Here is a 15,793-nt window from a genome sequence, read left to right on the forward strand (position 1 = left end):
TCACAACAATTCACATAGTTTACTTTTGTGTTTGGCGGATTTGGACTTGGGCGGTGGAACGACTACAACTGGTTTTTCTTTTACTGAGATTTCTTCTGCGATCGTTGTATTGGAGGAATGTTCGTTAGTGTGAGAATGTCTTCGTTCCGATGAGGCGTTGTAGAGTGACCTGAAATAATAAAACTGTGTAAGTTTTAAGAATTAGCTGTAATGCTAATATTGTTAATAAATTAACCTTGACATCTAATCAGCACCATTCAGTTCTTGAAGGATGCAAGGCCATGTTTTTGACCAAATGAACCAGGCAACTACTCAATATGAACAGAAACTCACTGAGGGAGTTGGTAGGACTACTAACGGGGTATTTCCACTTAAGGAGACACGGTCTATTAATTAGTACCTTGGATTATCTCATTCCGGGTGCCCTCTCACATTCTTGTTCCATTCCCGGTGCTTTAAATATGTAGTTTGGTGTTGCAAATTGTATATCTCCTACGGCCGGCTCAGATCCCCAAGTGGTGCTTCTGCCACGTTATTATATTCTATTGTTATTAACAGTTTTATTTGCTAGATAATTAGCCAGTTGTTATAATTTTTTAAACTTACCTAGACAGCCTAGACCTCACGGCTTTTCCTAGAGACGAGCCCTTTCTCAGCGAGTGGAACCTGTGTCTCGAAGTTCCCGAATCCAGTCCTCCCGGCCCTGAGTGGTGGTTCTCCTTGTCGGCCTGGTCGACGGAGTGACTGCAGTTGAGGGTAGTGACTGTGAACTCCAGGTCTTTGATGACTTCTGACGAAGCTGGAAGAATAAGAGATCGTGATTAGTTTTTGGGTTTGTATGCTGTGATGCGCCTCCTCCTTTCGCCAACGTTTCGGACAACAGATATTTAGATTGTGGTGAATTCTGTGTTTATGTATGTACAACTGATATGTATGTTAATCCTCTTAGAGGTGGTTTTTCTGTATAATAATTAGTGTTTTGGTGTAACCGTCAAGTACCATATACCAAGAATAAATATTAATAAAGTAATTAGGGGTATCAATGCGTTTTGGGTCTTCCCAATACTCCGAGGAAAAATTCAAAGCAATGTTTCAGTGCTAGGCGATTTTAGATTTGTCGAGATGGTCGATTGTGCACGCTCTAGAGTAGTCTAGAGGTTTCTTTTAACTTTTTTTTTGTTTTTTAATGAGTTTTATTATTCACAATGTACATTTGTTACGTATAAATTTTATTAATTAGCGACCGGTTTCGACATGTTCGTGTCATTAACTAGCTATTTTAAAACTAAATTTTTAAGTGCAGAAATATGGGGTTTTATTTAGTTTGGTTCTTTGGTGGGAGGGGATTTGAGGGAGGGGAGGGGGTTGAGAAGGAAACGGAGGGAGGATTAAGGGAAGAATAACATTCACCAAAATATAAAATTTACACTGGAACATAACGATAATAACAATTTAAATTTTTTAGACTTAAACATCAGCTTAGATAAAAATAAGTGTGTTTTTAACATCTATAGAAAACCTACACACACTGACTGTGTTATACCTTCTACTTCAATTCATCCTTTGTCCCATAAACTCGCCTCCTTCAACTCAATGATACATCGAACCATTAATGTCCCTTTAAATATTGAGAATTTCAATAATGAAATTAACATTATAAAACAGATAGCTCTAAACAACGGATATAAACCTAACATAATTAACCGTTTAGTTAATAAGAAACAACCCAAAATATTTTCTAAAAAGTACATTTATAGTGGAGATAATAACAATCAATCTAGTAAAAATCTAATATATAAAAAACTTCTTTATACAGGCGACTTATCCTTAAAAATATCCCGCATGTTCCCAATTAATATTTCGACAGCTTTTTACACTAATTCTAAAATAAAAAAACTTAATTAATAACAAGGATGTTTCAAATAAATTAGATCAAAATGGGATATACACTTTAGAGTGTAATGATTGTAACTCACAGTATGTAGGTATGACTACTAGAAATTTCAAAACCAGAATTAGCGACAGGCCATAGCTTCAACCGGGATAAAACTAAGTTTAAACATTAGAAATTAAATTAAAATTAAAAATTAGAAATCAACAAAAAAGTTAATTCAAACATTAATATAGTTAATAAAATAATCGCACCTTGCAAATCACCTCTATTGACAATGTTCCCCGTTATGTTGACTCCTCCCTCCGTTTCCTTCTCAACCCCCTCCCCCTCCCTCAAATCCCCTCCCACCAAAGAACCAAACTAAATAAAACCCCATATTTCTGCACTTAAAAATTTAGTTTTAAAATAGCTAGTTAATGACACGAACGTGTCGAAACCGGTCGCTAATTAATAAAATTTATACGTAACAAATGTACATTGTGAATAATAAAACTCATTAAAAAACAAAAAATGTCTAGAAATTGTTACATAGTGAATGCCAAAGAAATACAAAAAATTCTTTTAACTTATTTAATGTTTGTTCTTGCAGAAGACCGTTTTATTAAGCATAACCCCATTATGTAAGCAAGTCAGTAGACTTGAAGGAGGCATTTATGTTAAAATAACCCGAAACTATGCTTTTTTTATTTTAGGATCATCTGAAGATACAATAAATTATTGAATATACGGAATTTGTTGTCTTCTTTGTGTGTTTTCTGAAGTCATCAAAGTCTTCAGTACATTCAAATACCAAAGTGATACCTTTATCATGCATTGAATATTCTGTTCAACCTTCGTTTATATCAACGTACAACAATAGAGACCCAAGGATTCTCCCTTGTGGCATACCCCTTTTGAGAGCTCTCCACTGCGACTCTACAATTTACGAGAATACCGTCATTGAATTACCTGAGAACTCTTCCACCGGCTTGTCTATGGTGTCATGGTCTATCCACGTGAGGCCCATTTCCACCTTCTCGGCCAGGTCCTGCCAGCGCTGGCGGTTGTCCATGGTGCCTTGGTAGAGCGGCAGGATCCAAGGGAAGGAGTCAGACAGAACCTTGTAGAGGGGGAGGCAGATTACGTCTATGAAACCCACTTGCATCTGGGGTAGCTCGTCTTTACGTTCTCTGGAAAGGAAATATAAAATCATTATCAAAAATACTAATTCCGTTTGCGTGCCTGTCTGTAAATCTGGTTCAATGATCGCTAGAAATCAGATTTCCTTTGAATTTAAGCGTCATTTTCAAAATCGGATATTTTGGTTTGTTTAAAAAAATTGCGGCAAGCGACACCTGCGTATTATATAAAATTTATTAATTGTCCTTTTCCAAAGTTGAATTATAATAGCACATGAATTTTCACGGATTTGCGAAAGTTATATGACAATTTTGATACATTTAAATGTAACAGCATTAACACAAGTTCTCAAACGTTTGCAAAAAACCTAGAATCGATGGGCCAGGTACCTAATACATAATTTTCCAAAATTTGTGATACTTTGGATCCAAAGTATCACAAATTATTATAAATTAAATCCTCACCCAGTGAGGCCAACATTACTGAATTAGAATATGAAATATTGTAAAATAATGTATCAACAATAAAAAAAAAAGTTATGCAAAGACAAGATAACTTTTATAGGCAACAAATTATTTTAACTGCAGAACGCATTGGGAACTATTTACTTGAAAATCCGTTAATGACCCCCATTTATTGATAAAAGTGTAAAATGGAAGCGTTTCTAGGCTTTTTCCCACAGACATATGAATATTAAAAGACGAGAAATTAAGGACGAGGGGTTAAAACAAGAGTTGCGGGACGCAGGGAGGAAAGCTGACTGTGATTCGTCAATAAATCAATCTGACAGTAAATAGGCATCTCGCATTATAATATCACCATTTACTTCTTAAAAGTAAAATCTGCTTTTGAATGAATAGACATTTTTACATGGGAGCGCAAATTACTCGCCACGTTATGAACAAATTTGCGAAGTCCAAATTCGGCAAAATAAATTTCTTCTATTTTCAGAGTCGAATATTTCGTTTACGTATTTAGTTAAGACACTTTTATAAATGGTAAGTTTTTATTTTTTTATTTTTTTTTTTTTTAGATTTTCACGGCCAAAAGCATTTTTGTTGTTTGTTTTTGGGGTGTTATGCCGTGTTGCGCTAACTCCTTCTTTAGCCGACGTTTCGGACAGCGTTGCAGTGTCCATCATCAGGGCAGATCCGGTAGATCCGAAGATGTGTGCCCTGATGATGGACACTGCAACGCTGTCCGAAACGTCGGCTAAAGAAGGAGTTAGCGCAACACGGCATAACACCCCAAAAACAAACAACAAAAACTTTTATAAATGTTCATAATTTACTTCCCAGCAACCAACCAGCTTTGTGTTTCGCGTCCAGACGTTTCTCGATGTGATAGTATATGTTTCTACAACTGATCCATATTATACGATGTGAATATGCTTAAAATAAAGTAAAATAATGCTTATATATGGAATGTAATACGACAATTGGGTTTATTCTCTTTTTCACTTCTATTTTTACAAGTTTTCATAACACAAGTCACCATTTTGCCGTGTTATTTCGAAAAATGAACCGATGATGCCTCGACCATAGTTCGCACAAGAATGATGACGTCACGTTTTCAAATTTCACTTGAGGCCATACGCGAGCACAGCCGGCTCCAATGGAACCGGTATGGGGAGTGGGGAATAATACACTTTTAATCACTTAGGGCAGGTCTACTAATATTCATATGTCTATGCTTTTTCCGCAATTTCGCACAACCATTATATGGTATAAACTTTGGTTAGGTTAGGTTAGGTTAGCCAGGAAAGATACGAGCAAGTTAAGACCTACAGACAACTGCTTCAAATTTACCATTTTTCTGACATTTACAGTAACATTTACAAACATTAGGACTTCAAACATTTTAGTTGACTATAAAATAGAATTTATTATTATATTCGTTCCCTTTTGAACAACCCTTTGCAGAATACTACAAGCTTTGAGTGATTTATTTTTGGAGCATTTTGCACTTCATTCTTCTTTAGACAAGGTTTTGTTGACAGCTTTACAGTTTCCATCATAAGGGCAGACGAATACTGTAACGCTGTCCGAAACGTTGGTTAAAGAAGGATGATAATACTTTTTATGTACTTTTTTGGGTGCTATTGTAGTTTCTGTATTTAGTCCTTTGAGATCTGAATAAGAAAAGGGTCTTAAAGGGTTTTTTTAAATAATTTTACGGCTCACCTGTCCATCATAGCCACAGGCTGCTGATTGAGTTGCAGCTTCTCAAGGTCTCCCTGATCGAAGAATTCATCAGCCACTAGTTTAGCCACCTTGTGTTGTACTTCCCAGGGCTTGGCTATTGCGGACACGTCACAGGCGGTCATCATCATACCGCAAAGTACTGGAGAAAATGATAAAATATGACAAAGCAAACACTTTGTTTACATCAAAATAGTGGACATGTTTTAAAAAAATTGTTTATTTATCAGTATAAACGATATATAAATATTAATCAGTGGAGAAGCAGAAGATATATTAATAAAATAAACGAAACATAAAACAGAACCAGATACGTCAATGTTTCAAAGACCCAATCCTGTCTGATTATGTCTAAAAGTGATCCAAATGATAATCTAGTCTCCTTCAACGGAAGCAATCTTCCTAACAGGCCTTCCATTGATATGCTTGGTGTAACTATAAGTGACCAGCTCAGGTACGGGGGCTCCATCGAAGCCAGAGTAAAGCTGGCCTCTCAGAAGCTGGGCGTACTGTACAGGGCCCGCAGATACTTTAATAGTACACAACTGCTGACCCTGTACAAATCGCAAGTGCGCCCTACTGTCGAATTTGGCAGCCATCTCTGGTCCGGAGCCCCTAAATACCTGAAAAAAACCCTTGACTCTGTGCAAAAACGGGCGGTCCGTTTGATAGATTCGCCAATCTTAACAAACGGACTGCAATCTTTAGAGCACAGGCGTCAGGTAGGTATGCTGTCCTTGTTCTATCGGTATTACAATGGAAGATGCTCTGAGGAACTAGCGTCATTGATCCCTTCGGCACCGGTGCGTAGTCGGGATACACGCCAAACGCGCGCCCAACATTTGTACACGGTTGACATTTGTCACATGAGAACGGGTCGCTTCTACGATTCGTTCTTAAGTTCAACAGCTCGGCTGTGGAACGAACTGCCGGCCTCTGTAATAACATGGGACTCTTCAAGACCCATGTTCTCTCCTTCCTCTCCACAAAAGACCCTCCACACAGCATCCCCAAAGATGACATATGCCCTGAGGAAAATTATTTTCTTCAGGGCCTCTTGTGTGGAGTTAATATAAAAAAAAGATACAGACAATTCAAAAGGTAACCGTCGGAACTTGGAATCAAACCCAGGATCTCTGTCTAACGCCTCAACAAACTCGGCCATTGTGACCTAATTTTTTCTCATCTCATATTTCAAATTCAGAAACAATATTATCTTCCAGTAATTTTCAGATAAACATATCCATTTTTTTTATATGAGACACCAAATGACTTTTCTAGAAGTTTTTTTTTATTATTTTTACTGTAATAATGTTTTTAATACCTTTAGAATGTTGTAAATTCATGTAATTTTAATCATTGAATAAAAAGTTTATACGTTTTTTTATTTTCTTTGTCTTGTTCTGTTTCATTTTTCGTTTAGATTTATTAGTATTATTTTCTTCTTTGATTATTAAGAAAAAATAATGTTTAACCCTTTAGGCCTCGGAAGGACATTACTAGCCACAAACATTATATTCCACTATAGCCTCTGAAGGACAGATCTGACCGGGGCGTCAATACAATACAAAAGTATTTGTATCTATAATGCGTAGATATGTGATATGTTCGTAATTGGGAAGATAAATAATTATTCATCGCAGTTTGTTCAAAATATTTACATGGATAATTTTTTTTTAAATTGTCAAAGATGTAAGTTAAAAAAATATTAATATATTTTTTTATTGTAACGGTATAAAAAGTGAAGTGATAGTTTTATTACTCATTATCTACAGAAAAGCAATATGTTTTATAAATATTATCAAAATTATGGACGTTCCGAGTCAAAATATTCTGTTTTTTTGTTAACATTTTCATGTTTGATATTAAAAAAATATTTTTTAGAAAGATCAATGTTTTTTTCAATTGCAAATATTTCAAAGATAATTTAATCTCATTTCTAAAATAGTATTTCTTAACTTCAACAAAAATTAATATGTAGCACATTTTACATTCCTATGTCCTTGGGACTTGTTGGTAAAAATATTTAAAAACCTGAAGGGTTAAAGCAGAAATCATCTTACACTCTTTTTTGTCCTCACTCTGCCAATCGAACTCCCCATTATCCGTGAGGTCCAAGAATTTGCTCCTCTTTTTAAAATACATCGCCAGATCCGTTGATAAGATAGCTGTTTCGACTACTTTCATCACGTTCTTGTAGTCAATTGGAGAGAGAGCCTGGAATAAGGAAAAAAGATTTATTTCAAAAATGTTCACACAAAGTGGTTTATAACTGATATAATTTAATCAGGCCACCTTTTCAAGAATTTCCAAATGATTCTTATCACAATTCAAGATAAGAGAATATACATAACGTTAAAGTTAAGTCGCAAACAACTTCCTATTAACAACTAAGGTAGATTGATAGAAAACAAAGGTTTTTTTACGATAACACATCTATCCTTCCCAGGGACTGGAGGCCACCAGGGTATCTTGGTACCTTGCCAGACGCCAATCGTGTAGGACTTCGATTTCAGAGAAATGCGCATATGTCCTTGCGTGTGTGCGTGATTGACACCAAAATACATTGTAATCTACAATAATTGATATAATACATTGTAATCTACAACGAGTATATCTGCCAAGTTTCATCTTGATCGGATGTCGGAGAGTGGGTTAATTTCCGTTTCCAAAATTTGCATTTATTAATTTCCAAAAACAAAAATGAAATTCAAATAGATATATTTAAACAAAATGAAGTTCTACCTGGAAGATGTTATTACTCTCGCTATTCAGAATCATGACGCACTGATCGAAGTGATGATGCTCCATAGTGGAAGTGGTGTATAGGATAGCCAGGGGGCTCTCGGTCTTGGTCTGGAAGGCGTTGTTGGTACCGCGATGGTCCAGGTCATGGCACAAGCAGGCCACCAGCAGACCCAAGATCTCCAGGTCGGACATGAACCTGGAACGTTGCGGAGAAAGTAGTTAAATAGTGAATCTATACATTCATATACTTTCACAGTGAAGGTAGCACTTTACAACACAAGGAAAGGAATATGTATAATCTGCGATTAAAAATGTTATCGATTGTCTACCAATAGATCAAGGTTACCAATTATCTATATATTTTTGTAACAATTATACAGCGGTTTAAAGCTACAATGCTGTTAAGAATATATTATACACCATTGGTAACTCTTATGCTATGTTAGCTGATATTTATATGCCTCTATTGAAGAATAATATCTAATTAATAATTATATAATAATCATATTTCATTATCTACAATCAAGTGACAGTTGTGTTTTAATCTGCTCCCTAAATTAATTAAAAATATTATGTTATAGTGAACATTTTGCACACGACGACGCTTTCTGTTAGCTTGGAAGTAATTTAACAAACTTGAAGTTTTGAAGTTGTTTGGATTTAGTTACAATACATTTCAGAAATCGATTTTGAAGTAAATAATAATCACAGTGACAATAATGTTGCCATCAATTTACCCACCATTAGTTCTACCTGCAACCAATGTAACAAGGCAGTACAAACGTTTGACTGTATGAGGTGTATAAGTTGTAAAAACCAAATGCATCTCAGCTTTGCCAAAATTACCTCTGCAATTTTTAAGAAGATGTCGGAGGAGAACAGGGAGTCATGGACGTGCGCTAAATGCAAAACAGGACAATCACCGCTCTCCAGGAATCTCAACTTTTCGACTCTTCAATTCTTCTTAGCGAAATCAAGAAACTCTTCTCCCAGCTGCACTCATCGAATTCAAAACTAGCTTCATTTGAACAGACACTCGTTCATAATAATAGCACAATCGAAGACTACACGAAAAAAAATGGTTTTAGAAGAAATGCTAAGAAAATGGATAAGCTCAAGCTTCAAAGCCGAAGTAGTCGAATGAAAAAAAATCATAACTTATCTGGACAAAACAAACAACGAAAAAGAACAGCAGTTGCTCCTCAATAATATTGAAATCTTCGGTCTACCGAAAATAAGGATGAAAACCTAGCAGACAGTCTAATAAAAATCGCATCTAACGCTGTACAAATCATTAAAGACGAGGACATTGAATTCATTAGTCGAGCCAAACCTCGCCAACATTCTCAAGACGGAATAACAGCAGCTCCCGGTGACGCCCGCCCTAGAAACGTGGTGGCTAAATTCATCTCCAAAAGGAAGAAATACGCTTGTGGCTATTAAAAATAAGGGGGTCGACTGCAAGAAAGTAGGTGTTGCAGGAGGTAATTTGATGCTAAGATCAGCCAAAAAATTAAAAAATATAAACAAATATGATTTTTTATGGGTACGAAACTCAAAAATGTATATAAGAAATAATGTTACCTCTCCTGCTATCCTCGTCTCTGGTCACAAACCGTATTGAACAATTTAACTCAATGATTTCTTCTAAACTTAATTTTAATTTGATTTTATTTAATTTTAGCGTTCAACTTACACCACTTTTGTACTCAACTCTAATTCTATACCTACACTACTCAACTTACTCAATACACTACAACATAATACACTCTCATCTGCGCAAATTGAAAACCATGCTCACCCCAGTGGACTTTTGCCTGGCTGCTGAGTAAACATAATAATATGTATTTTTTTACACATTATTCTATTTACTTGGCATCGAAATTGGATACTAGTTTCTCTCTTATATGGTGCATAACACCATCATAATTTTTTTTATCAAAACGCACGTGGCCTCCGATCCAAGACGAAATAATTCTATCAAAACGTCTTGATCAACGAATTCGACATAATATTAATTAGCGAGACGTGGTTAGTTGACAGCATATCTGATAATGGGCTGTTTGATTGCCGGTATAACTTATATAGAAATGACAGAGATACTAATCAAACGGGTACAACTAAAGGGGGTGGCGTTGCTATAGGTATAAAGTCCGATGTCAAAAATCATGGACATCAGAAGCCGAGGATATGTGGATCTCACTATTACTAAGACATTCAAAACATCGCGTTTCAAATATTCATATTTGTTGCTTTAACTTACCAGGAGTTAGTCCTAAGTTATCTAATGCATGGCGTTTCTCTATTTTCAATAGTCATACAACTGCCATATCTGACTTAACTACTTAATTCCCAAATGATATTTTTCTAGTAATAGGCGATTACAATATGCCAAATGAGAGCTGGAACTCTACGTATCAGCCACGTAGTATTGACCTCTGTGCCTCTACCCTCCTTATATGCCTTTCGTTCTCCAATTAAATACAGTATAACGAAATTTATAATGGTTTATATTATTTATAATGGCACCGTCAATACGGGGATTAAGAATTCTCCTGAAAATCTGTGAAGAATTTGCTCACGAAACCAACATGATCTATAATGCGAAAAAAACAGCACTGTTGGTCATAAAATACGGGGAAGGCCCAAAAAACATTCCCCCAGTCTTTTTGAATGGTGAGATTCTGAAAACAGTAGAAACCACAAAATATCTAGGACATATCATCAACAACAAGTTAACGGATGATGAAGATATTGACAGGCAGAGGCGTGTACTGAGTATAAAATGTAACATGCTCAGTAGAAGATTTCGGCTCTGTAGTCCACGAGTGAAAAGGACGCTCTTCTTAGCCTTTTGCACCACCCTGTACACATGCGAACTCTGAGCTAATTTCAAGAAAAGAACAATGGAAAGGCTTCGGGTGCAATATAACAACGCTTACCGATTGATGTTCGGACTCCCCAGGCACTGCAGTGCCTCCTCAATGTTTGCAGAAGGGCGAGTTCCAGGATTTACAGCTCTGTTAAGAACCAGGATTGCAGGACTGAGGGAAAGGATAAACCATTCCAGAAACATTATTATCATAGAATCCCGTCTGACTTCAGGATCGAGCATTGAAGACCATTGGAGAAAGATACTTGCTCCCACAATCTCAGATCCGATGGATTCCCGTTCTCCTCTGCTTTAACTTAATTTAATTTTCTATTTAATTTTTAATTTATTAATCTCTTTTTATTTATTTTACTATATGTAAATATTATTTGTACTTATATCCTCTATGGGATGTGTGGGATTGCACTAACCTCCCCACATCCTGGAATAAAGAATTTATTATTATTATTATTATTATAATACTCACCGACCAATTTTTCAAATCTCCAAATATGAACTTTATGCCGATGACATGAAAATATTCAAAGTTATTCGTTCTCTTTCTGAATGCGAAGCGTTACAGAGTGACCTTGATAGGCTTTGCAACACACTATGACATTCACCAGAAATAAACACGTAATTAAGTACTCATATTCACTCAAAAATGAACCTGTCATCTCTAAAACGGAATGTAAAGACCTCGGCGTTTACCTTAATCGCAAACTTATATTTAATAAGCACATTGCCTCAATTGTTCATAGGTCGTATAAAATGCTTGATTTCGTGCTACGTGTAAGTAAAGTATTCAATATTCCGCGTACAAATGTTATATTTCGCATTAGTTAGAAGTACACTGGCATATGCATCGCCAATTTGGAATCCACAATATAAACTTTATATAGATAGTATAGAACATATACAAAACAAATTTATAAAATATATTACCTACAAATTTAACAATAACTTTGAGTGTACATTTGAAACTTTGCAGCGAAGACGAGCAGTAGCTGACTTCGGTACAGTCAATGACATTGACTGTACCGAACTTCTGTCCCTTATTAACTTTAACATACCTTTGAGACGTGCACGACATACAGTGCTATTCCACACGCTTAACCTTTCCTCATCTGTGGTGTGTATTTACTACACATTGCTTCTAATAACTTTAATAACTCTATAAATATAATAAATTCTGGGTTCAGATTTTAGGTATTCCTCCGTTGTACATTTATGCACTGAATTAAAAAATAATATATAACATTTTTTTCAAATTCAATTGAAAATCAGAGTTTTTTGTTAAAAATCGGGAACAAATACACCAATACAATCAACCGTGTGATACTAAATACGCGAAGAGTGTGAGAGGAAATGACACGCTATTGATGTCTCGCTTTAATTCGCTATGCGGGAACATGAGACATCCACACTTCTGCAGTTGTAGTTTTGATTTAAACTATCGATACCTACGACCGCACAGCTGTGTCTGTGCCAGCCGCCAGCCGCGCCGCTAGGCTGCCTAGCCTAGGCAGTTGGCCGCGAACCGTCGTTAGATGTGGACCCCTCGCACGTTTCTTTAGCATCTGCCGATGGTTTTTTCATGTTTTCAGCAATTAAATTACAATTATTATCACTTTTGATATAAAATATAATAAACATAATCGATTAGCTATGAATATTCATATTTTTCCGATATTAAATCGCTTATTTTGAGATGTGTATTGACTACACAGCACCGTAACGCGTGTATTTTTTTAGCACAGTAAGGGAAAGGTTAATTATAAAACAAATGCAGCATCTAATTCGCCAATTAACCAAGCTCTTCATACTCTAAATAATATTTGTCTTAACTCTAACATCGACATTTTTTGGATTCACTGCCCAAATTCAAACGTGGCATCATGTCAATAATTTAAACTGTTCAATGCGCATACATACAGACACACACACACAAACACTCAAACACACATTACACACGTCACACACACACACCTATAACTACACACGTCACCTGGTAATTAAGGAATAAACATACCACTTAGCAGACATTACAAGGAAACATATCATAGGTACCCAACATGAAGTATCTTATTCCCGTATATTGTTTCATCTCTGTAAATCATGTACTGTTTATTTCAATAATATAAAATAAAATTAAAATAAAACTCTACTAATTAAACATTTTAGCAGTGTACATTTTAACGGGGTCAATGCATAACAGGTATTTTTGTTAATACTCATGTATATAACATTGTTCTATTCTTGTTTACTTATATAATATCACAATTTTTCTTTTCTTTCTTCTTTCTATATTGTAGTAGCTGACGTTTACCTGGCGTTAATCAAATTTTCTCTACTGTCAATAAATATAATATCCTTGTATTATATATATATATAAACCTCCGTAATATATTCTATAAATGATAGTGAAAACCCTATCAAACTCCGTTCCATACTTTAGAAGAACTAAGCGCACAAACAGACAGACGCGGATGGTGATTATGTTTTATACTATTTAGAGATTAGAGATATCAATGTATTGTCACGATTACGAATTCACTAAAAGTTTATCAGGAAACGGTCTGTAAAAACCCAAGAGTTATTGTTGAAAAGCCTCTCTATCATCAACGTGTGAGTGTTTGGTGCGGTTTATGGTCCGGCGGAGTCATTGAACCTTACTTTTTCGAAAATGAGACTGGCGCAACAGTTACGGTAAATGGATTGCGCTATCGAGAGATGATTAATGATTTATTATGGCCGGAATTGGATTGTATTGATCTGGACAACGTTTACTTTTAACAAGACGGCGCTACGTGCCACACAAGCAACGAAACCATTGATCTTTTACGATTGAATATCAAAATAACACCTCTTATTGGAAAACTCTGTGTATCATACGTATCCAGACCTCCAGAATATTTCAAGAGAATTCATATTTACGCCAAAATCACAAAAACACTTCAACCCCGAAACCGCTCGATACCGTGTCGCCGACACATTTGGAAAACTTTACATCAAAATAACTCAATCAAATGATGTATTATATATGTGATTAATCAAGATAATTACATAGGAATATAATAGCAAAACCTGAAAAACATCTGAAAATAATCATCCAGCACCTCCCTCGGACACACCAACCCATGAAGTGACCACGGCTAGGAGGGCTACCCAGTATTTACGTAGGACCCCCTCCACTACTCCCCGGATGGAATTCCATGATGGCCGCCGTCTCCAACCAATCACAGCACGGCATATCACCTTGACTTTCTTATCAAACACTGATAACAGATTCAAATGTGATTAATTGTGATATCATCAGACTGGATTTACGGGAAAAAGATGCAAGATATAACTACGAAATGAATATCAACATCAAGAAATGATTATATACTAATATATTTGCATGAATAATTATATCTAACTATATTTGTTACCCTTTGGGAAATGTTCAAACCAAAGATATTTAACTTCAAACCCAATATGAAAACTTGTATAATTATTTATAAAATAAATAAACGGGACTGCGGGAGATGGTTTTGGTAGATTGAACTGACTTGGTGAAAGGTATCATATTAACATATAACTTTCCTCTCAACAAGATAATTGCAGAGAGGAAAAATACCTAACCACTTTACTCCTCACGAAAGAGGATAGAACACCTCCGAGAGGGTTCGATTTGAAAACGTTCTATAAATAGAGAACCGAATTTCATACAAAGTCAGTTCAACAACTACCTCTGAAAGAGAATCCTCTCTCCTGAAGAAACCATCTCCAAGTCTCCAAAGTCTCAAGAAATATTTTCAAGTGTTTTATTCAGTAGTAAATTCAGTTTTTTGCCAGTAATAAATTCCTTTCGTCAGTTCAGATCTGGAATAAATTCCTCTCTGATCGTGGCATTAAACTCCACCACAAAGGCTCTACAACATCTACCAAGACTGAAAACGCTAAAAAGTGTACCCAGCTACCTTCGTATCTACAGTTATTGTACGGACAGTATATTGTTTCGTACACTCTGTATATTATGTTATATTCACGGCACGTTTCAAAGTGGCAGGTATTTACTCTCTATATCACCCAGGCGAAAGACCACCATTCAAAATTGCAATGTTTTTTGAAATGGCTTTAGATGTGTTTGGGGACCATTTAGCCAGGTACTTTCCCCCACCTCCCTCTTACTCATCTACCATTCTGGAACGTGCCGCAAACATACTGTATATTATTTTTAATTAATGAATTGTGAAAAATTTATAAAATTACATTTACTTGCCCGCCCTCCGGATTCGTAGCCGATCGTAATTTAGCGAACCACAAAGGCTGTCAAAGTACGGAACGAACGGGCAATTCAAATAAACCGTTTAGGAGGCGGGTGTGGGTACCGCCGCCCCGGAAACTATTCATTGGATAACCAACACCCCTGCCATAATAATAATAATAATAATAATAATTGGATGACTTGTATAGCGCCGTTTTTGTGCAAAATCACCTCAAGGGCGCTGTAAAGGGGCTTGCCATAGGTCAAGTGGTTTGCTACGTTTGGTGACTTAGCAGGGCTGCCCGGGTTTATGGGGTGAGGTTTGTCTAGGTGGATGCGTTTGCTCACCTCTCCAGCCAAATTCTCTCTCGACCCACCGCCGTACACGGCAGTGAGAGGGGAGTGGGAGGGATGGATTCATACCCATGGATCACTCCTGAACACATTCAACCCCAGGTTCCTACTCACCCCTCATACCTTTTTCCTTCCCAGAACTTCCTTTCCCTAAAAATACCCCTTACACAGCATCCCTGAAAATGACAAAGGCCCTGATCTACACGACGACGCACAAATAACTCATGTAACAATTTCCGTTGCGCAGTTATGACAGATTATTTGGTCGAGCAGAGTGAATTTTGAGGCACTAAAAAGCAACGAACAATGGTCCATTTGACGCCACAACCATTGGGCCACGGGATATATTTGAA

At 36.3% G+C, this 15,793-nt stretch overlaps 1 protein-coding gene across 1 annotated transcript in view; it reads right to left on the bottom strand.

Annotated features, from left to right (window-relative positions):
• LOC149411761 (cGMP-specific 3',5'-cyclic phosphodiesterase-like) overlaps positions 1–15,793 on the bottom strand; it is a 341,390-nt gene continuing 325,597 nt past the window's right edge. Inside the window, exons 12-17 of the mRNA XM_089646730.1 lie at positions 7,960–8,158; positions 7,278–7,431; positions 5,197–5,356; positions 2,843–3,063; positions 607–799; positions 1–169 (exon numbers count right to left, since the gene is read on the bottom strand). Coding sequence (XP_089502856.1) covers positions 1–169; positions 607–799; positions 2,843–3,063; positions 5,197–5,356; positions 7,278–7,431; positions 7,960–8,158 — 1,096 coding nt within the window. The remainder of the gene's footprint in view (positions 170–606; positions 800–2,842; positions 3,064–5,196; positions 5,357–7,277; positions 7,432–7,959; positions 8,159–15,793) is intronic.

This window comes from Hesperophylax consimilis, chromosome 25 (genome assembly GCF_061612785.1).
Source record: "Hesperophylax consimilis isolate HC1 chromosome 25, BYU_Hcon_1.0, whole genome shotgun sequence".
NCBI lineage: Eukaryota > Metazoa > Arthropoda > Insecta > Trichoptera > Limnephilidae > Hesperophylax > Hesperophylax consimilis.